The sequence below is a fragment of the Sus scrofa genome, chromosome 10 (genome assembly GCF_000003025.6).
Source record: "Sus scrofa isolate TJ Tabasco breed Duroc chromosome 10, Sscrofa11.1, whole genome shotgun sequence".
NCBI classification, from domain to species: Eukaryota; Metazoa; Chordata; class Mammalia; order Artiodactyla; family Suidae; genus Sus; species Sus scrofa.
This window is the reverse complement of record NC_010452.4, coordinates 46,751,681-46,773,789: the sequence shown is the minus strand read 5'-3', so window position 1 is coordinate 46,773,789 and position 22,109 is coordinate 46,751,681. Positions and strand designations below refer to the sequence as shown.

Here is a 22,109-nt window from a genome sequence, read left to right as displayed (position 1 = left end):
ATCTAGAAGTGTTTTTGATGTGGTCTTGGGGCGGGGGGTGGGGGTGAGCTTTACATCCTCTTACTCCACTATCTTGATCTCTCTCAAGTCTGATTCTTCTGTTTTTCCTGCTTAAGAGTTGTTTGAGGAGCTCCCATCGTGGTGCAGTGGAAACAAATCCGACTAGGAACCATGAGGTTGCAGGTTTGATACCTGGTCTTGCTCAGTGAGTTAAGGATCTGGCGTTGCCGTGAGCTGTGGTGTAGGTTGCAGATGCAGCTCAGATCCTGCGTTGCTGTGGCTGTGGTGTAGGCCAGCAGCTGCAGCTCCGATTGGACCCCAAGCCTGGGAACCTCCATATGCCGCCAGTGGGGCCCCCCCCCAAAAAAAAGTAGCCAAAAAAAAAAAAGAGTTGTTTGACAATTCCAGTTTGGCAGGTTTCTTTTGGCACTTGAAGAGATTATTACTTTCTTTTAGTTTTCCATTAGTCCAACTTCTGTTCCTTCCAAGAAAATCGTTCAGTCTCACTTTCCCCCTCATCCAGTTTTTTTGTTTGTTTTTGTTTTGTTTTTTGCTTTTCAGGGCTGCGTCTGCATATATGGAAGTTTAACCCCAGGCTAGGGGTTAAATCAGAGCTGCAGCTGCCAGCCTACACCACAGCCACAGCAACACAGGATCCGAGCCAAGCTCACAGCAGCTACACTGCAGCTCACGGCACGTACAATGCAACTCACAGCAACACCAGATCATTAATCCATGGAGTGGGGCTAGGGATCAAACCCACATCCTCATGGATACTACTCAGGACCATTACCACTGAGCCACAATGGCAACACCAAAGTTAGCCTAATTTTACTAAAGTTTTGTAGCCCTCAATAACAGCCTTCGGTTGTAAACACTGGAAATGTACATCCAAACTTTTCCTATTTTTCTTGGTAGACGAATCCATCTTTCCCTGCTTTTTATATCATTGCCTAAGAAGCTAGTGAAAATTTCAGGAGTCATCCAAGTGGTTTTTCTGAGAATTCATGATTTCTCCAGGCCACTCTTACTCAGAAAATACTGCGAGCCACAAGACATTCCCCAACTTCAATGAACTTTCTTCTCTAGTCAAGCAAGTCTTTGAGTTCCCCTGAGGGGCGTGCACTGGGCTATAAGAAGTCAGTAGGCTGAGGGATTGCTTGGGCTCCTAGAACACTTGTGAGGTTCATAGCTGAGTTATCCAGGGTCTTGATGTGATTCAGGGAGCTTCTAGGAAGCAAAAGGATAACAGCCACTATAAATGACAGATTTGGGGGTAATTATTCTCCATTTCTTTTCTGAATATTTGCAGCTTGCAGAGCTGGAAGTTTAGCATAGCAATGAGGTCTTCCTTAGACTCTTTAACTCTCCCTTAAGGTTTAAAGTTTTATGACTATCTAGAAAATGAAGACATCTACATTTTAAAAGCAAACATCCTCTCCTACCCCAATTTTCTAGTAGGTATTGAGTGTTTTCTCCTTGGTTTGGCTGCAAGGTTACTTGCAAGAGATGTTGCATTTTTCATCATCTTAGTTGCAGGTTCAGTTAATAGAAGCACTTACTGGTAATTGAACGTAACCTGAGGTTGGCAGCTCCATATTCCTTGATTATACCTGCTATGTTGCTTCTAATCCATTTCTTCACCTTTTTTTTTTTTAAACAGAGATTAGAGCAATGAGTACAGACAACAAATATGCAAATATGTACAAGGCTGATCAGAGGCTTGATACCCAAAAAGGTGTTGAATTTGGCACTGGCCAAAAGGTTGCTGAGACCAGTGATTCTGCAGCATCTCCTCACGGAATGGAGAGAAGAGACAAGGCTGGGGCAGGGAGGTATGTCACCCCCTGTGTAACCTAGTTCTCCCCCACCTAGGCTCTCTGATACTCTGCCTTTGGAGCTTTTCCTTTTTATTTTATTTTTATTTTTTTGCTTTTTGTGGCATATGGAAATTCCCAGGCTAGGGGTCAAATCGGAGCTGCTGGCCTATGCCACAGCCACAGCAAAGCAGGACCCGAGCCATATCTGTGACCTGCATCACAGCTCAGGGCAATGCTGGATGCCTGACCCACTGAGCAGGGCCAGGGTTCAAACCTGAATCCTCATGGATACTTATTGGATTTGTTTCCACTGCACTGCAATGGAAACTTCCTGAAGGCTGCCTTTTTATTTATTGATTTTTTTAAGGGCCACATCCATGGCATATGGAGGTTCCCAGGCTAGTGGTCTAATTGGAGCTACAGCTGCCAGCCTACACCCCAGCCACAGCAATGCCAGATCTAAGCCGCATCTGCCACCTACACCACAGCTCACGGCAACGCCGGATCGTTAACCCACTGAGCAAGGGCAGGGATCAAACCCGCAACCTCATGGTTCCTAGTCAGATTCATTTCCACTGTGCCACGACAGGAACTCCAAGGTTGCCTTTTTAGACTGAAGGAGAAACCTCATGTGGTAGCCACTGCCCTGAGTGCAAGGTATTGGAAGCGGCACCAACTACTTACTATGCAAAATGGCATTGACTTGCTGGTGATTTTAAAGTGAAATTGTAAATCCATGGCTTGGCCAAAGCATTTGTGGGGATTAGGAGAGGTGAAGCCAAAATTCAATTTACACCCAAAGTAGAGAAGTCCTTGTCCCCGACTCTCTAACCCAAACTTCCCTGGTGTATTGTCCATGCCCTGCCACTTACTGGCTCACTTGTATCTTGATGCTGAGAATATGGGGAAAAGGATAAGTGAGGAAGTAGCTTTTAAGATTAACAGCCTGTGTGTCCTGCTTCCTGATGTATCGCTAACTGGCTGGGTGACCCTGGGCATGTGACAACATCCCTCAGTCTCAGTTCCTTCAACTGTCAAATGAGGAGTGATAGATAATATTCATTTTTGTTTAGTGGGTGCCTAAAACCATGCCGAGCATTTTGATACATTTCATCAAAACGTAGGGAAGATGCTGTTATTGTCCTCATTTGATGGATGAAGACATGGAAACTTTACATCACTCAGGTCATCTGACTAATGTCACATCGATAGGTATAGCCAGGATTTGAACTTGAATCTCCTTTTGGGGGGGACGGGGTCACACATAAGTTCCCAGGCCAGGGATGGAACTCCAAACTCAGATCTCTTTGTTTCCACAGCCTTAGTTGCTAAGGTATACTAGGGGGATAAGTGACTGCTCTGATCCCTTGCAACTCTCAAGTCTTAGCATTTTATGATTTAAGTGAAAAGGAAGAAGGGGGAGATAAATTAAATCCAGGTAGAAGGCTTCTACCTAGAGGATTGGGTAGGCACGATTAGGTTGGATTGGCCTTTGATTCTTTCTCTAGGAAGACACAGGGCAGATGGGGAGAAAGGTGAGAGCCAAGAGAGAGACGATTCCACTAACTGTCCAGGCTCTACTTCTCTCGAGAGCTCAGCCGTGGGTTCGCTGTGTAGGGCAGGTACCAATCAGTACCTGTTCCGAGGACCCACTGAGGCTGTCACACTCTGGTTAAGTGACAGGCAGTGCCTATCCCCATCCATAACCCGAAAGAAGATGGTTTTACCCTAGCACTAATGATCAAAGGGTCTACACCTAATTTCTCATAGTTTTGTATGCTTTTTCTTAAAGAGCGCCTCGATTCCCCCAAATGCCACAGGCTTGAGCATGGCAAAAATCACCCTTGTTCTAACACGTTTTAGGGTCATTAGAATGCGAGTTATTTAAATAGATTAAGGTAGGTCTCCTTGATTTGAAAAATAAGGACTCCTTTTAAAGAAAGGTGGAATTAAAGAAGATATACAGATGGCCAGCAAACACATGAGAAAATGCTCAACATCGCTGATTATAAGAGAAATGCAAATCAAAACTACCATGAGATACCACCTCACACCAGTCAGAATGGCCCTCATTAATAAATCCACAAATAACAAGGGCGGGAGGGGCTGTGGAGAAAAGGGAACCCTCCTGCACTGCTGGTGGGAATGGAAACTGGTACAGCCACTATGGAGAACAGTTTGGAGATACCTTAGAAATCTATACATAGAACTTCCATATGACCCTGCAATCCCACTCTTGGGCATCTATCCGGACAAAACTCTACTTAAAAGAGACACATGCACTCGCATGTTCATTGCAGCACTATTCACAATAGCCAGGACATGGAAACAACCCAAATGTCCATCGACAGATGATTGGATTCGGAAGATGTGGTATATATACACAAGGGAATACTACTCAGCCATAAAAAAGAATGACATCATGCCATTTGCAGCAACATGGATGGAACTAGAGAATCTCATCCTGAGTGAAATGAGCCAGAAAGACAAAGACAAATACCATATGATATCACTCATAACTGGAATCTAATATCCAGCACAAATGAACATCTCCTCAGAAAAGAAAATCATGGACTTGGAGAAGAGACTTGTGGCTGCCTGATGGGAGGGGGAGGGAGTGGGAGGGATCGGGAGCTTGGGCTTATCAGACACAACTTAGAATAGATTTACAAGGAGATCCTGCTGAATAGCATTGAGAACTTTGTCTAGATACTCATGTTGCAACAGAAGAAAGGGTGGGGGAAAAATGTAATTGTAATGTATACATGTAAGGATAACCTGACCCCCTTGCTGTACAGTGGGAAAATAAAAAAATTAAAAAAAAATAAAAATAAAAATAAAAAAATAAATAAAGAAAGGTGGAATTGAAGTAATTTTTCTAGACTCCTCCTTAGCCTCCAAAATTAAGGTTCAGAAAAAGCACCCATTTGCTATGTAGTTCTTGCCAAACTGTGGCAGGCTCTTCCAAAGGTTTTTGTTCTCCTTAAAAAAATGACTCAAGCATTTTCACAGAAAATAGTAGATACCTATAAAGCTCTCATTTTCGGCTGATCCACTGTCATTGAGTTTATTGATAGGATTGGCTAGCAGGAGTATGGCTTCGAGTACAAATATTCTTCTTCAGAAGGAATAAAATAGAATTAGTCCTTTTTGGCTTTTTAAAAATCTTTAAATTAACCTAAGTACCCAGATATAAGGCAAAGAGTTTTTCTTCAAAAGTCACCTTCCCCCCAAACAAGTTTAATTTTGCTTAAGTTTGTATAAAGTTTTTCCTATTATGAGTATTTTCTCCATTACTTAATTATGAAAAACAGTATCCTCTTTAGAGAGCACATGTGAACCAGAAAAAAAATCTCAATCATTTTTGTTAGTTTTGGATGCTTGTAGAGGTTAAGTGACAAAACTGGTACTTAAAAAAAGAGAGAGAGAGAGAGAGAGAGAGAGAGAGAGGCAAAACAGATTTTATCCTAATACTGTGGTTGACGATCTCACATTTGGAAAGACTCCATCTCTTTGTACAATTTAATAACCAATTTGAAAACAATATAGAAAGTATTTAGGAAGTTCCCGTTGTAGCTCAGTGGTTAATGAACCCGACTAGTATCTGTGAGGGCTCGGGTTTGATCCCTGGCCTTGCTCAGTGGCTTAGGGATGCGGCTTTGCTGTGAGTTGTGGTGTAGGTCACAGATGCAACTCAGAACTGGTGTTGCTTCAGCCATGGGGTAGGCTGGCAGCTCCAATTCGACCCCTAGCCTGGGAGCCTCCACATGCCGCAGGTGTGGCCCTAAAAGGATAGAAGAAAAAAAAAAAAAAAGAGAGAGAGAGAGAGAGAGAAAGTATTTAAATTATGAAGAATCATATAAATTTATATATATGTGTGTGTGTGTATATATATATATTTTTTTTTTTAAAGAAATCATCCTAATACAAGGTGAATGGATACTTGGATCTTGGGGGTAAAATTTCCAAAGACAGCATTATATGCAGATGCAAAAAGTTGTGTTTATCTAATATTCAGAAGGGAGTGGAAATTATGGGCTCTGGAAAATTTATAGATGACTTGAAAAGTGGCTCTAGGAATCATGAAGACACTGAGATAAAACTGTTTAGATAAAACTACTCCCTGAATTGTGAAAAAGGTGGTTTCTAAATTGACATTTCTATCACTTTAAATATGCGTATGACATGTACTTACTAAAGGTTACGTATACTTGGCTATTTCACCAACATCCCTAAAAGCTTATATATTCTAATCATCAAAAACCAAGCCATAAAAACCTTTTTTGGGGACACCTTTCGTTTGGGGTTTATTTCTTTTCAGAAAAATTAGCCATCACTTTTTTTTTTTTTAAGGGCTGCACCATGACATGTGGAAGTTCCCAGGCTGGTGCTGAATTGGAGCTACAGCTGCCAGCCTACAGCAGAGCCACAGCCACACCAGATCCATGTCTTCAACCCACACCACAGCTCATGGCAATGCCAGATCCTTAACCCACTGAGCGAGGCCAGGGATCAAACCCGTGTCCCCATGGATACTAGTCAGGTTCGGCACCATTGAGCCATGACAGCAACTCCTGCCATCACTTTATAATTGAACGTATGTTCCTTGTAATGAGTATAAATTTCCATTAAAACATACCTAATTCTGTTTGGACAGATTAATTGATTTACATCATGTTAAATATATTTTAATTTTCTCCCTAGGAATGAAAAAGTCGTGAATTGCTTGTATCGAAACCCTGGTGCACTTTTTAGGCTGGTTTTCTTTCCCTGGTCAGGAGGTGGTTCCACTTTTTTTTGCCAAATGGGGCCAAGAGATTTCTGACTTGGTGGAAGGTATGTGAAATTTCATCACCATCTAAGTAATTGATAAGGTCAGACCATGAGCACATATCGGAATGTGAAGCATGACAAAGCATTTCCTTGCTGGTAAATAATGAATACTAACAGACAGTCAAGACTGCTCTTCACTATTGTGATTTTTGATATTGTCCAATTGGTCACTGAGACTCTGTTCAGTCTTTTTTTTTTTTTTTTTTTTTTTTTGGCTTTTTAGGGCTGTCCCCGCGGCATATGGGGGTTCTCAGGATAGGCATCCAATCAGAGCTGTCTGTAGCTGTGGCCTATGCCAGAGCCACAGCAATGCCAGCTCCGAGCCGTGTCTGCAACCTACACCGCAGCTCATGGCAACACCAGATCATTAACCCACTGAGTGAGGCCAGAAATTGAACCTGTATCCTCATGGATGCGAGTCGAATTCGTTTCTGCTGAGCCATGAATGGGAACTCCAGCTCTGTTCAGTCTTGTATGTCCTTTTTCTCTCTTTCTTCAGTTTACATTTACTGCCCTGTCGGACCTAGGTTTCTTTTTTTGCCACTCGTGCAGCATATGGAAGTTCCAGGCAGGGGTTGAATCCGCACCACAGCTGTGCCAGTGCCGGATCCTTTGACCCAGTTGGAGTCTTAACCCACTGTGCCATGGTGGGAACGTCCTAGGATTCTTCTTGGTGGTGGATTGTGAACATGAGTTTTTTCTCACAGCACCATGAAACTGAATTAAATATCATTCTTTTCAGTTATGTTCTGTTTACAGGGATTTTCTTAATCCCTTAAATGCTTAAAATAAGTCAAATGCCTTGAGGAACAAAATGCTGTGCCTCTTTTGTTTTGTTTCAGAAGGTAGGCTTTATTATTACTTGCAGCAAGTAAGGAGAACAGTGGGATCTTGCCCAAAGCAGGTCCACTCATTTTTTTTTAAAATATAATATTAAAAAAAAAAAGTTTTAGATTTATAGGAAAGTTGCAAAGATTGTTCTCATATAGCCCTCAGTCAGTTGCCTCACTTTTCCAAATCTTTCGACTCACAGTTTCATGTCTTATTTTCTTTCAGGGAAGTTTGCATAGATTATACTTTTGAGTATCAGTTCTTTCCCAGTGTTTTCTTTTGTGCATCTTTTTGTTTTTGTTTTTTGTTTTTGGTATTTTTAGGGCCGTACCCTCAATATCTGGAGGTTCCCAGGCTGGGGGTCAAATTGGAGTTGTAGCTTCCTGCCTACACCACAGCCACAGCCACGCCAGATCCTTAACCCACTGAGCAAGGCCAGGGATGGAACCTGTGTCATGGCGCTCCCAAGACTCTGCCAATCCCACTGTGCCATAGCAGGAATTCCTTTTTATTCAGTTTCTTCCCAGTATGCTGTCAGCCCTTTTTGTCATTTTGTGTCTCTTTCTGTTCAGAATTTTAAATTTGTGAGTTAGTATTCTTTCATACCTGCAATCTCTCGTTTGACTTTCATGTCTGTTGGAGTATTGTACTGTTTTCTTCTGCTTGTTGACTTTTTTAAAAAAGCATTTTCATTGGCTGAAAAGGTTTGGTTCTTACCTTCTGTGTTCTGTGTGTGATGTTTATTTCCATTCCTGATGAAGTGTGTTGGATTATGGTGACCCACAAAAATAGGTCCTTCTCTTGGGGATGGGAGGGGGGCAAGCGATGTGTGGCTTTCTGTTTATTAGTTCAAGAGTGCCCTCTTCTGTCCCTGTAGTGAAGTGCAGTTTAAAAATAAATAAATGGTTGAGAGCTCTGCATCTTCCATTCTTTGATCCTACCTTGTATCTGCGGGGCTCTTATCCTCAGCCCCTTCCCTCTTTATTTTTGCCATAAGGCCTCCAAGAAATGTTTCCCCCTTTCGTTTTGTAGGGATGCACCCCAGGCACATGAAGTTTCCCAGGCTAGAGGTCTAATCGGAGCGACAGCTGACGGCCAACGCCACAGCCACAGCAACGCCAGATCCAAGCCGCATCTGCGACCCACACCACAGCTCATGGCAGCACAGGATCCTTAATCCACTGAGCGAGGCCAGGGGTCGAACCCACAACCTCATGGTTCCTAGTCGTATTCGTTCCCATTAGGACAGGAACTCCTGTTTCCCCCTTTCTAACGTGCACTTCTCACCCCTAGAAATGTTGCCTTCCCAACACCACACCTCTCTGCTCCCTTATGCTTTTCAAACCCCTTTGTTTCCACTTCCCAGTCGCTAGTACTCTGCCACTCACTGGCGGAAGAGAGCCCTGTTACTAATGTATAAATGCAATTTTACACGTTACTGCAAGCACTTTCCTACGAGGGTTTTCCTCAACAGCTGATGGTTCAACATAGACAATTAAACACCGATCCTTTAAATACAAATTTAAATAACTGACACATAAAAATGTATCTAAGGAGTTCCCATCGTGGCGCAGTGGTTAACGAATCCGACTAGGAACCATGAGGTTGCGGGTTCTGTCCCTGCCCTTGCTCAGTGGGTTAACGATCCGGCGTTGCCATGAGCTATGGTGTAGGTTGCAGACGCGGCTCGGATCCAGCGTTGCTGTGGCTCTGGTGTAGGCTGGTGGCTACAGCTCCGATTGGACCCCTAGCCCGGGGAACCTCCATATGCCGCGGGAGCGGCCCAAGAAATAGCAAAAAGACACACACACACACACACACACACACACAAAATGTATCTAAAATAATACCACAAACTTAATCATGGCCTCTGCTCCCCTTAAAAGAACAAAAGATCGCAATCAAAGCCTATGTGTAGCCTCCCCAACTGGATCTGCTCTCCCCCTACCTTGGCCTTTTCAAATTTATGCAAGATGGAGTATCAGTGCATGTATTTTCCTAACTTTACAGGAATGTAGCATATCGTAAGTATTCTGAAACTTAACTTTTTGTCTCCCCCATGTGAGATTCATCCTGTGGATATGTGGAGCCCCACTTCGCTGATTTTTTAACTGTTGTATTTTATTCCACTCTGTGACTATGACACAACTTATGTATCTATTCTTCTCTTTATAGATATTAAGGTCTTTTTCATTTCTCTGCTATTAACAATTGGTGAGCTGTCTCATCTACGGGTGACCTTTAAAAGACATAGAGGTTAGGGACACTGACCCTCTGCACGGTCAAAAATCCACATACAATTTGTAGTTAGCCCTCATTTTTATGGTTCAGCATCTATGGATTCAACAAACCACTTTTCAGATATGTATTGCTGTTTATGTTTTCTTTCCCATGATTTTCTCATTTGTCTCTTATGCCCATTTTACCACTGGATTTTCTTTTTTATTGACATGTAGGAATTCTTTACATATTCTTAACCCTAATTGGAGGGGGGGTGGAGGCTGTCTGTTTTTTCAGCCTTGTCTGCAGCGTGCAGAAGTTCCCTGGCCAGGAATTCACTCCACAGCCACTGGAAGAGCCCCTGTGGTGATGCTGGATCCTTAACCTGCGGAGCCAGACAGGAACTCCTCTTAATTCTACTTTTTTTTTTTTTTTTAGGTTTTATGGGTTAAAATGTCTTTCTCAGTCTATGCCTCCTCTTTCCTTGTGTGTTGCCTTTTGATGTACACAAGTTTGAAATTTTAATGCCGTCAAGCTGATCCTTCTTAAAGCTTGTACTTGTTACGGCTTGGCTTTAAGAGATACACCCTCAACCCTGAATCACAAAGTCATTTGTTTTCTTCTTTCGGTTCGTAAGTGTTTTGTCATGTTTAAGTTAGAACTGACTTCTGTATATGGTGTGGGAGCTAGGTATCCCATTTTATTTATCCCAAATGAATGACCAGTTGACTCGGCAACAATGTGTCAGCTCTATACTTTCTCCTACTGATTTTAAATGTCAGCACAGTGATAAACCAAGTTTATCCATGGGGTCTATCGCTAAGCCCCATCTCTTCCACTGATCTAGTCGCCTTTGTCTCAAATTTAAGGCACTCCAATGCCTCATTCTTCTTGGTCACCCTTGAAACCTGAGGTCTCATCTTCCTGCTATAAGCAGTGGACAGTTATTCCATTAGCACCCGCTCATAGCTAGGTTTTTCAGTTCCCTCTTATTTGATTTTTCTCCTAGATTTTCCCTGATCTGGTTGCAAGCCACTCTGCACATGCATGATGCATCGAGTATTCCGAAGTGTTTCCCAGTTGGAGAGTATTTTGCAACTACTTCGTCTGCTGTAGTCTGCACCCTTTTTGAGCATCACATTCCAAAACCTTTCTCTCCCTCCACTTGACCATGATGATTCACGTCTCTGAAACGTCCCATCATGTTAACAAAAGCCTTTTGACAGGATCCCAGCCTTCCCTGTGGTCCAAGACACTAACAGTCTTCCTCAATCTCAAGTGCACTCCATAAGGTTGGCTGGGAGAGAAAACTGATTGGAAGAACCTTTCCCAAGAGACATCTATCAGATCGTTGATGAAGTTGTCCACGCGCTGCTGCCCATCATCCGGGGGGGGGGGAATTTCCCCTTTTTTGGCCACAGGTATTTCCCAACTGTTTTAAAAGATATCTGGGGAGAGTTTCTTCCATCACAAATCCCTGGTTAAGTGATTCTCTGGGTCTCGTGAGATGCATGCCTTTGTTTGAAAGGTTACCCTGCTTCATCCGTGCTTGAAAGAATGATTGGTTCAAACTGGTTGGAGCTGTTCTCAAATGAGGAAGACCAAAAGAAGTCCTGTGGTAGAGACCACAAAAATCTAAATGCCAGGTGGTGAGATGAACTGAAATCCTTCTTTCAGGAGTGCGTTAACCCTAGGCGCCTCTTGGCACCTTCTCTTTGGAAAAGGGTCCCAGTGTGCTGAGTAATTTTGAGCAGCCACGGACGGCTCTTACAATTGGCCAGTCGCGTGGTCATCTTACCTTTCTTATTTTAGGCAAAACCCCAAAAACCCCCAAAAAACCAAGACCTCTAAAATCAAGACTCTCGTAGCAGCTTTCAGTCCATTTTTTCTTTAATTTCAAAAGGATATAAAAGGTATATGTTTCTTAAGCTAGGCTGTAGCATTGTAATGCTAGTCATGAACTCTGCAGTTCTGTCTGCCTCTTCCTCAGTTTGACCTTGGGCCACTTACTTAGGTTTCTGAATTTGTTTCCTCATCTGTCAAACTGGAATAATCATGGTTCCCATTTGTGAGAATTCAATGGATAACAATCATAAATTCCTTGTATGTGATGAGGACTCAGTACATTTTGGCTACTATATTAGATAACATGTATAGATGCAGTCAAGCAAAAAAAAAAAAAAAAAAAAAAAAAGAAAGAAAAAAAAGAAAGTATCCATCATCCTAGAATCCTTTAGAATTTTGATGTGGCTCCATAGTATTTTTTACATGATGAGACCTTCTTTTATATTTTTTCCTGATTTTTTTACCCCCACTTACTGCTGCGGTGATCTTTCCTGCTGTAAGGTTATGTTCCTTTGTGACTTTATCAATCTCCTTTTGTGGATAGAAGAGTTACTTCCATCCTCGACCTGTTATAAAAACACCTTGATGAACATTTTTATAGAAAACTTAGTCTACCTCTCTTAAGTTTCTCAAGGGTCTATTGTCAGAATTTAGGTTAATGATATGCCCATTGATAAAGCTGTTACTGTATATTTCCAAATTACTCACAATTTACACTCTGTCAGCAGCCAGAGTTCCCCTCGTGGCTCAGTGGTAACAACCTCAACAAATATCCATGAGGACTTGGGTTTCATCCCTGGCCTCACTCAGTGGGTTAAGGATCCAGCATTGACGTGAGCTGTGGTGTAGGTCACATACAAGGCTCAGCTCTGGCATTGCTGTGGCTGTGGCATAGGCTGGTGGCTACAGCTCCGATTAGACCCCTAGCCCGGGAACCTCCATATGCCACCGCAGGAGCGGCCCTAGAAAAGGCAGAAAGACTCCCCACAAATGAATAAATAAAAGGTAAATTGTATTTTAGTAAAGTCCTGAAAATGACTTGACCCTCATAGACCTGAAAAGGTCCAGGAAATTCCTGGGTATCCCCAGACTCTACCTTTTGAGAACTGCTAATAAATTCTATTAAATACACAGTAATGTATGTCTTTCAGGCAGAAAAGGAAATTTAATTTCAAGACAGTGTGGAAACCAGTACTAAATCTTAGTCTGAATTACCTAGGATGCCTTGAGATGCTTTTTCTGATGTAAATCATTGAAGATAGGCCTTTTATAAGTTAAGCTGGTTATTATTCAACTAATGTATGCTTTTCTTTGGACTGTTTCATGACCACTGCCAAGTTTATGATACTTGCTCTCGTGAACTTCTGATGGATTCCCAGGAGTTTTGCTAAACAGTTCTTACCGTGTTTTTTTCCCCAAACATAGTATGGGATGCTATATTGCTTTTTTGACTGCACTACACCTGAAAGAAAAATATATGCTAGAACCAGTGCATTTATTTATGTCAAGTTCATCTGCTCCTCATGTAAGTAATTTCATTTTCCTTCCGGAGGGCAGTGGAAGGGAGAGAGATGGGTGGAAAAAAATCAGGTCATTACTATTTTACCTGGTGTATTTTGGTCCAGCCTAGGGCACTATGGTGAATGGTAGATACTATTGGTTCATGAAAACGCCCATGAGTCTCTTTCAATACCGTCCTCTGAAATGCATTTATAACTGCTTTCTGGTCAGTGTCTGCCCTGGCTCTGGCATCTCTGACCCAATATCGATGATAAGAGCATTTTCTTTCATTCTGAGTCAGCTGAGAACTTAACTTTCAGCAAATAACTGGCTCAGAGAATCTTTGAAATCACTAAAAGAGATACTGGAGAGTTTTCAGTGTCTGAACAGGTGTGTTAAATGAAATATCAGACCTGTGTTGTTCATGCTTCAAGTCAAGGACCCGGAGTCGCCTTTCCAAAGATGCACAGTTGACTGATGAACAAATTATCTGTGGCCTAAGGGAAACTGGAGGCATTCCCAAGGAGTTAATTGCTGACAAGGAATTTTTAACAAAACATATTCCCAAAGTCATCTCAGACATGCGCCTTATTAGTGATTACATGTAAGTAACCAAAATAAGTTTTGTCTTCCTTTTTTTTTTTTTTTTCTTTTTCCTTTTTTAGAGCCTAAGGTACAGCACATGGAAGGTCCCAGGCCAGGGATTGAATTGGAGAAATAGCTGCCAGCCTACACCACAGCCATAGCCACACTGGATCTGAGAAGCATCTGTGACCTACACCACAGCTCACAGCAATGCCGGATCCTTAGCCCACTGATCAAGGCCAGGGATCGAACCCACATCCTCATGGATACTAGTCAGGTTTTTAACCTGCAGATCCACAACGGGAACTCCAAGTTTTCTTTTTTTTTTTTTTACATATGTAATTACCTATGGAAATGTAGGTTGGCTGTTCTTGAAGGCTGCTGCTTATCCAGGAAGTCAGGATTTGACTTCCTTTCCTTGGAGGGCCACCTCTGATATTTTTGTTGGCCCAGAATGGAGCCAGAGTGCAAAATTTTTATCAATCAAGGATGTATAGGAGTTCCCATCATGGCTTAGTGGTCAATGAATCTCACTAGGAACCATGAGGTTGCAGGTTCGATCCCTGGCCTTGCTCAGTGGGTTAAGGATCCAGGTTGCCACGAGCTGTGGTGTAGACTGCAGACACAGCTCGGATCCTGCGTTGCTGTGGCTCTGGCATACGACGGTGGCTACAGCTCCGATTAGACCCCTAGCTTGGGAACCTCCATATGCTGTGGGAGCGGCCCTAGAAAAGGCAAAAAGATAAAAAAAAAAGATAGAAAGATGTATAGAGTGTATTTTTCTTGAAAAAAAAAATATGGTCCAACACGCATGTTTAATCACATAACGAATATCTGTTGAGCAAATCAATGCCAAAAGTGTCTCATCTTCTTAAGGGGGGTCTACAGAAGGGGATCCCCATTTACTAAGCAGGGAACCAGGACAGGCAAGTGGTTTGCTTTGGCGCGAATCTTGTTCCAGATCTCATTTGGTTCCATGGCACCTGACCATTCCTCTCTCTCCTGAGACGTCTCTTTTGAAGCTTGATTCTCCTAATAGGAATGAAATCCTAACATTCGAGATGCTGGTCTCAACTATCTGAACCTACAAATGGTCCTAGCTATTCTAACCTCCCCAGAGCAGATCCTGTGGGGCCAGCATTCAGCCTTCAGTCATTATTATATGCTGTCATACATTTCTTTTACTTTTGTCTTGTTTTGTTTTGTCCAGGCCCCCGGTATGTGGAAGTTCCTGGGCCAGGGATCAAACCTGTGCCACAGGAGCAACCTGGGCCACTGTAGTGACGATGCCGGATCCTTAACCCACTGAGCTGCCAGGGAACTCCCATTTTGTCTCTCAGGCCCTTAACCCCCTGAGCCACCAGGGAACTCCCATTTCTTCTATTTTGTCTCCTCTGTGTAGCAGCCAGATGCTGGGACTGTGAGTTTTTGGGTTTTTTTTTTTTTAATTTCCTCTGCAAAACCTGCACCTAAGCCTAGGGCCACTCTGGGCAGTGCCTGTGACGAGAAGTTTACACAGATAGCTTAACAACAACCAAAAAAAGTCAAGCTGTCTTGAAGCGGCTTGAGAACAGAGACAATCCCGTTCATTTTTTTGTCACGTCCCTGGATTCAGCAGCCATCTCTGATCTATCATTCAGTCCACCATCTGCCTCCCAGCAGCCCTAAGTCTGTCCATTTCTCTCCTCCCAACCCTCTGAGCAAGCATGATTCTCACAGGGTGACCTTGGCTTAGCACAGAGTCAGAATCCAAGAACCACCAGTCCAACATCCCCCACCAAGTGGAAAGTCAACTAGATGACCATGACATTCAGGGAAACAACACACTCAAAAGAAGCTTTTTACTAATTAAGCTCACATGATGGTTAAACACGTCGTCTGTAGAGTCTGCTCACCAGGACCCACACTCATGGCTTAGCAGCTCTGAGATTCGGAACAAGGGCCTCTGAAAGGGACGTCAGAGGAAGGGATGATAAGAATAACTCCCTCCAGGGTGTCGCGATGAGAATGAAATGAGGTCGTGTTTAGCAGATCGTGTGCCACGTAACAAACCACACCTGAGTTTTAAAAACAAAACCCAACAACCAAAAATGCACGACCAAAGACTCTTGCAACTTTGTTAAATTAACGTGTGTTAAGAAGGACGCTGAAGGTTGGAAAAGGAGCAGAGGTTCCACAGCAGACCCCCCAAGAGAAATAGAAACACAGACGTTCATGACTCACAGGTCCTGGAGGACATTCACCGCTCACCTGGGGCCACGGGGGAGTCAAGGCGGGTGCAGGCAGAGTTGACCTGAAGGACATGCCTCAGTTAGGGGTGATTTTTTTTTTCAGGGCCACACCTGTGGCATATGGAAGTTCCCAGGCTAGGGGTCAAATCGGAGCCATAGTTGCCGGTCTACACCACAGCCACAGCAATGCCAGATCTGAGCCACATCTGCGATCTACACCACAGCTTTCAACAATGGGCTGGATCGTTAACCCACTGAGGTAGGCCAGGGATTGAACCCACATCCTCACAGCTACTAGTCAGGTTTGTTTCTGCTGAGCTGAGCCAGAACGGTAACTCTTACTGGGGGTGTTTGTTCGTTTTTTGGGTGTGCCTGCAGCATGTGCAAGTTCCTGGGCCAAGGATTGAACCTACGCCACAGCAGCAACCCAAGCCACAGCAGTGATGGTGCCAGGTCCTTAACCAGCTGAGCCAGGCTCCCAGGCTAAGGCCAGATTGGTCAATTCAAATCCCAAAGAGTGGGGACTGTTAAGTTTCATGGGGGTCTTATCTTAGTGGCCAGATGTCCAGTCACCAGGAGGCCAGGAAAAACCTACCATGAGGGCCGTGGTGGGTAATATCAGGAATTCACCCTTACTCATGACCCTGCAGGCTGACACCTGGGGCATGTGCCCACAGGCAGGGATCGTGTCAGTTTCAGGGCTCTGCAAGCCACCGGACTACACAGCATGGATGCCAAGGCAGCAATATAGTCATTTAGCTAAACTCTCAAGAGCTCTCAAAAGAAACCACCCCCAAACCAAAAATAAAAGAGAAATCACTTGCAGGGATATTGCACTCATTAGGAAAAAAAAAAAAAAAAAAAGAACCAAAATAAACAAAACAACTTCTTAACAGTCTGAACCTCCCCCCCACCCCATGAATCAAAGTGCAGTAGCTACTTACAGCTGTCTGATGCTTCTTTCCAAATCCCAAATGTTCTCCCTAAACCTGCTCTCTGGACTTCTCTCTTGGCTCCCACTCCTTCCCCTTTCTCACTGTTCTCCTCGCTCCACCTCTCCGTAGCTCTCAGCTTTTCCCAATAAAAATGAAATCAGGCTTAAGAATGTCTCCTCACTCTCTCCTCTCCCATCACCCACCACAAGGCTCAGAACCCAGTGGCTAAACGAAAATCTGTGGCAGGTGAGAAAGCTCTGCCTGCTCCCACCTCACCCACACTGTCCTCTCTTGCCTGGACCGCTGTGTCTTTTCTCCTTCTGGGACCCTAACTACACACGTGTCAGGCTGTTTGATATCATCGCAGGGCTCTCCAATGTCCTGTCACTTTTTTTTCAACTCTTTTTTTTCTTTTAGTTTCAGCTTGCATAATTCCTATTAATGATCTTCAGTTTCACGGATCGTATCCTCAGCTGTGTCGGGTCTGCTGAGGAGCTTGTCAACGGAATTCCTCACTGCCGTTGCTGCTCATCTCTAGAATTTCTTCTGGACTCTTGCTCACCATCTTCACTTCTCTAATGAACTTCCTCGTTTGTTCACGCCTGTTATCCCCTTTTCCCATGAAATCCTTTGACATCTCAATGGCAAGAACTAGAAAGTCCCTGTTGAACATCTGGGTCTTATCTGAGTCTGACTCTTTTAATTGCTTTGCCTCTTGACAAGGGAGTTGTTTTTTTGGTTTTTGTTTTTTTGTTGTTTTTTTTTGTTGTTGTTGTTGTTGTTGTTATTTTCTTATGTGTCTGATTTTTTTTTCCTTTTTTTTCAGAGCCACACCTGGGACATATGGAAGTTCCCAGGCTAGGGGTTGAATCCGATCTGTAGGTGCTGGTCTGCGCCACAGCAACACAGGATCCGAGCCACATCTGTGACCTACATTGCAGCTTGCAGCAACATGGGATCCTTTACCCACTGAGTGAGGCCGGGGATCAAACCTGCATCTTCATGGCTACTAGTCAGGTTCTTAACCCACTGAGCCACCATGGGAACTCCCTGATAGTTTGTTTTTTGGTTTTTGGGTTTTTTTGAGAGCTGGATAGCATTCATAAAACAGAGACTGACATAAATATTTTTTTACACCTGGATTTGATGCCTCTCCTTTTCTATCGGGCTATTGGTGTAGGGAGTCGAGTCAATCCAGACTGGAGATGAGCCATATTTGGGTTTTGTGTTACCATGGTTACTTGTGGTTACTATGGTTACTCCAGGGCCACACTGCTCCCAAGTTACCATGTGCTCACTGTGGAGAATGGGTTGAGAATTTCTCTCAGGGTTTCCATCTTCCCTATGCCTTAGAGGACAGTCTCTCTCCAGGCTCCCCCCGCTAACATACAGAGGTTGCTTGGTACCCTGTGTGTGAGGTTGGCCTCTAGGGTAACCTGGAGGAGTTCTTGGACATCCTAGACAGTCTTGAGCTTCAATCTCAGGCAGGTCCTCTGTGCCTGGGCCTTGTGGGTGGGACTTTCTCAGCAGGCCTATCCCGCCTCCTTGTTAAGGGTTGGTTTGGGGTGGAAGTTTCCAGTCCCTCTCCAGAAGTAGAAGACTTCTTCTGGGTTTTGGTATAGAATTGTGAGCCCGAACCCTTTCCCACTCCTTCCCCAAGGGCAGAGCATCAGTGCTTCTATCCTTGACATCCATGGGTCATCACGTGTGCCCGGGGTGGAGGTGTTTGATGCCTCTCCTCCAGCAGCTAAGATTTTTGCTTAGTGAGGGGGAAGGACTTGGGCGGGGGCAGGGTTGGAGCCCATCTCACAGTCACATCCAGTTTCCTGCTGCCTACCTGCCCTGCAGAGAGGGCTCTGCCTGGCCTCTTGCCTTGTTCCCAGTCTTTCTCTTGAACCCCTAGTGGAGGCTCATGGATGAGAGGCTGTGAGTGTGAATTCCACCTGACACCAGACGCTTGGTTTCCAGCATGTTAACATTTTGGCTGATTTCTTCTTACGCACGTGAACAGCAGACACCTCTCTCCCATCATGCTCTGACCACATGAGCCAGTTCTCATGTCCCACTTCTCCTTAGAGGGTCCCCACCCTCTTTGGAGTTTGGTTTCCATTTTGCCTTGCAAACTCAGCTCTCCGACAAGTGCTAGAAAAGGCACCACTTGGCTACTTGTTGACCTTCTGTTTCTCATTAGGCCAGGAGCAGTGTTCCTAGTTTTTTATATTCTGAGCTGAAGTGGGAATTCTTGCCTGGACTATTGAAAGAATCCCTGAACCAGTCCTTTCGTAGACCCTGTATCCCCTCAATCCATCCCCATTGTACCCAGAGGGATGACAGTCAACTTTGGGGATGACATGCCTTGCCTTAAATCTTCATGGTGGCTTCCTGGCTCTCTTATGATGATGTAATGACCAAACCTTCGTGAGGCCAACACTTGGCCCTTGCTTGCCTCTTGTACCTCAATTATCCCAATTCCCCATTTGCTCTTGGAACAGCAGCCATTGGTTCACGCTCATTCTGTTCCCTCTTCTCCTGCTGCCTTGCCCAGCTTTGCCAAGTTTTTCCTACTCATTCAGATCTCAGATCCAACTCCATTTCCCAGGGAGACCCAGCTTGATGCCACCCCCCGACCTGTCAAGAGTTCCCAGATCACCCTGAACTTGGGGACACATTTCTCCAGTCATCCGATTATGTTCTTAATGTCTGTCTCCCCAGCCAGTCTCTAAGGTGCCAGAGGGACTGTGCTTCTTTCTCCAAGCATCCCTAGGGGATAACCCAGTGCCCAGCTCAGTCAACGTCTGCTGTTGTTCGGATTAAACTGACAATAGGTGGAACCAACTCGGGGGCCCTGCTTCCCTGAACTTGTTTTGGTTCTGTCCATAGCATCTGCTGGATGATGGGAAACAGAGGTAGTCATTTCGGGGGAACAAGAGTTAAAGATACTACTTATCACCAGCCTTACCGTGAGTTGAACTGGGTGCCCAGGTGCCATTCTGCTGCCAGTGGCATTGTTTTACAAGACAGATGATCCTGGAAAATAGCCTGGACCGCAGTGACTGTCAGACAAACACTGAAAGGTAGAAGTACCATGGGAAAAGGGAAAGAAGTGAGGACAGGTCATGTTTGATTTGAACGAAGTTATTAAGAGGAAAAGATTCTGGAGGTTGTCAATTATGAAAAGTAACCAACTCACCCTTTTATGTTTGCAGTTTTGACCTACCTCCTAAAGCTCTTCTTTCTTGTGACTTAACATGCTTTATTGGCTCTGAAGATGTGATAACTGATGCAGAAGGTAAGATTGTTTTGATGATTTGGTGTGTTTTAGTGAGGTATCTGGCTGATGATTTTCAGCTAATGTAAATAGCAATTACTGCATTGAATAGAAAATTGACCCAAGTTTTATTCAGTGTAAATGGAGAGTTTTGGGTTGTGTGTAAAATAAGAGAAGGCAGGTAATACCACTGTATACTGATAGGTCTCTGAGAAATTAAAAATACAGGACGTGCAAAACCTGATACCTTGGAAGTAACTCTACCACTGATGTCAGCTCTTAGAAAAGTAGTGTCTGGAAGTAAATCTTTTGCTGTTGATGGTGTCATTGGTTATTAAATATAATTCTGTTTGTTTTTCAGCCTGGAAAGATGTGACCAGTGGAAGCTTTGATATTCATGTGCTTCCAGGAGACCACTTTTATATTCTGGAACCTTCCAATGAGGACTTCATCAAGAATTACATAACTAAGACTCTAGAACTATCAATGTGGTCTTAAAGCAGTCCAAGTTGATTATCTGATACTCTTCTTAGGTTTGTAGAAGTAGCTCATGGGTTTTATTCAGGACTGGAAAAATGATATGTTTTTGCTCCTGCCAGGGTGACCTGTTATCCACAAATTTATTTCCCTGCAGAGAATTTAAGTATCTGGGGGACCAAAGAATGCTTCTGGGGGGGTCTTTCTTCTTCCTATTAGAATCTCATCTATGGAAAGTTTGTCTAGGAAATTCCTGCTTGGTCAGTGATCCATTCCTTCCCTTCACTTATTTTAACAGTGAACATAATGGACAGAGGAAGGGCTGGAAATGAAATGATTATTTCATTAACACGCTGTGGCTCAAAGCCGGACTTCATCTTTTGAAATACAGGGGCATCCCATTTCATGAAAAAATGTAACCTACTGTTTTGTTAAAATAAAACAGTCCCCCAGTCCCCAGCAATCATTCGCTGCCTGTCCTGGCACGTCCCCAGCATGCCCACAGCCTTGGTTCTCTTCTGAGTGGTTCCTCCAACCTGGACGGCCTGTTGGCCCTGTGTGATCCTGCTGCCACTCTGGCAATGACCCACTGGGACCCAGGGTAAGCCTCCCATGGACAACCACCTAGGATCCAGTCCTTAGCCTACAGAAGGGGCAAGCAAAAATGCCATGCCCCATAGGCTGCCTCCACCTAGCATGGCGACAATCTAAACTAGACGTAAGGAGAGAGCACAAGAGTTGGGGACAGACAGCAATGAAAAGGGGGAAAAAAACAGAAAGAGGGAAAATCAGCTGAGGCAGAGTAACAGCAGGACACTACGAGTGGGATCCACAGATGCCTAATGTCCAGAATGAAGAGGTGCCACATCCCTGGAGCTGGTGGACCCTGTGATCTCTGGCAATTCCCAATCCCTCTTTATCTCTTGGAACCTGGCTGTTGAATCTGTATCTTGATTTTTTTCTCTCCCATGGATCTTCATAATAAACTCTTCTACTTGATGCAATCCGTGTCTCTTCCTTGGGCCTCAGACTGCTTAACACAGCTGCTTTATACACTGAAATGTCAGCTTTGAGAGCACTGATATGTTTAGGATCACAAAATAGTAGTTCTTGTTTTTGTTATGATTTAAAAACAGTTCACAGGCATCCCCTGGTGGCTTGGGTCAAGGATATGGCGTTGTCACCACTGTGGCACAGGTTCGATCCCTGGCTCTGGAATTTCCATGGACACAGCCAAAAATAATAATAATACTATGTAGAGAGTCTTAGTAAATAAGATTAAGGGAAATGCACACAAGAAGTATTTTTTAGATTGTATCATCCTTTCTTAAAAAGTACAAATAATACCAAATTCATTATTGGGAGGGGGCTTTGAGTTGGAATTCACATAATATATTTGGGCTAAAAAATAACCTCAAGAAAATTATGTTAGGAGGTCCCGTTGTAACTCAGCAGGTTAAGGACCTGACATAGTGTCTCTGAGGATACAGTTCAATCCCTGGCTTGCTCAGTGTGTTAAGGATCCAGTGTTGCCGTAAGTTATGGCATAGGCCACAGATGTGGC

The 22,109-nt window shown here is 43.9% G+C and overlaps 2 protein-coding genes and 1 long non-coding RNA gene across 4 annotated transcripts in view; 2 read left to right on the top strand and 1 right to left on the bottom strand.

Moving 5' to 3' along the window:
• The window catches only part of MEIG1 (meiosis/spermiogenesis associated 1), a 29,136-nt gene extending 27,166 nt beyond the window's left edge, over positions 1–1,970 (top strand). For both annotated transcript variants that reach the window (XR_002336352.1, XM_021064838.1), the window contains one exon: positions 1,664–1,970. Coding sequence is in view for 1 of the 2 variants with exons in the window: in XM_021064838.1 (XP_020920497.1) it covers positions 1,664–1,860 (197 nt within the window). In the remaining variant the exon portion in view is untranslated. The remainder of the gene's footprint in view (positions 1–1,663) is intronic.
• On the top strand, positions 2,909–21,549 carry OLAH (oleoyl-ACP hydrolase). Its single transcript, XM_021064281.1, is given in 9 exon segments — positions 2,909–2,940; positions 6,525–6,612; positions 6,614–6,656; positions 10,984–11,125; positions 12,975–13,074; positions 13,484–13,653; positions 19,764–19,874; positions 20,007–20,089; positions 20,430–21,549. Coding segments are annotated over 9 exon segments (906 nt in total). The 3' UTR covers positions 20,567–21,549.
• LOC110255690 lies at positions 14,956–17,025 on the bottom strand. The gene is made up of 3 exons (XR_002336353.1): positions 16,810–17,025; positions 15,885–15,927; positions 14,956–15,579 (listed from the first exon to the last, which is right to left on the bottom strand). It is a non-coding gene; the product is annotated as an uncharacterized LOC110255690 (long non-coding RNA).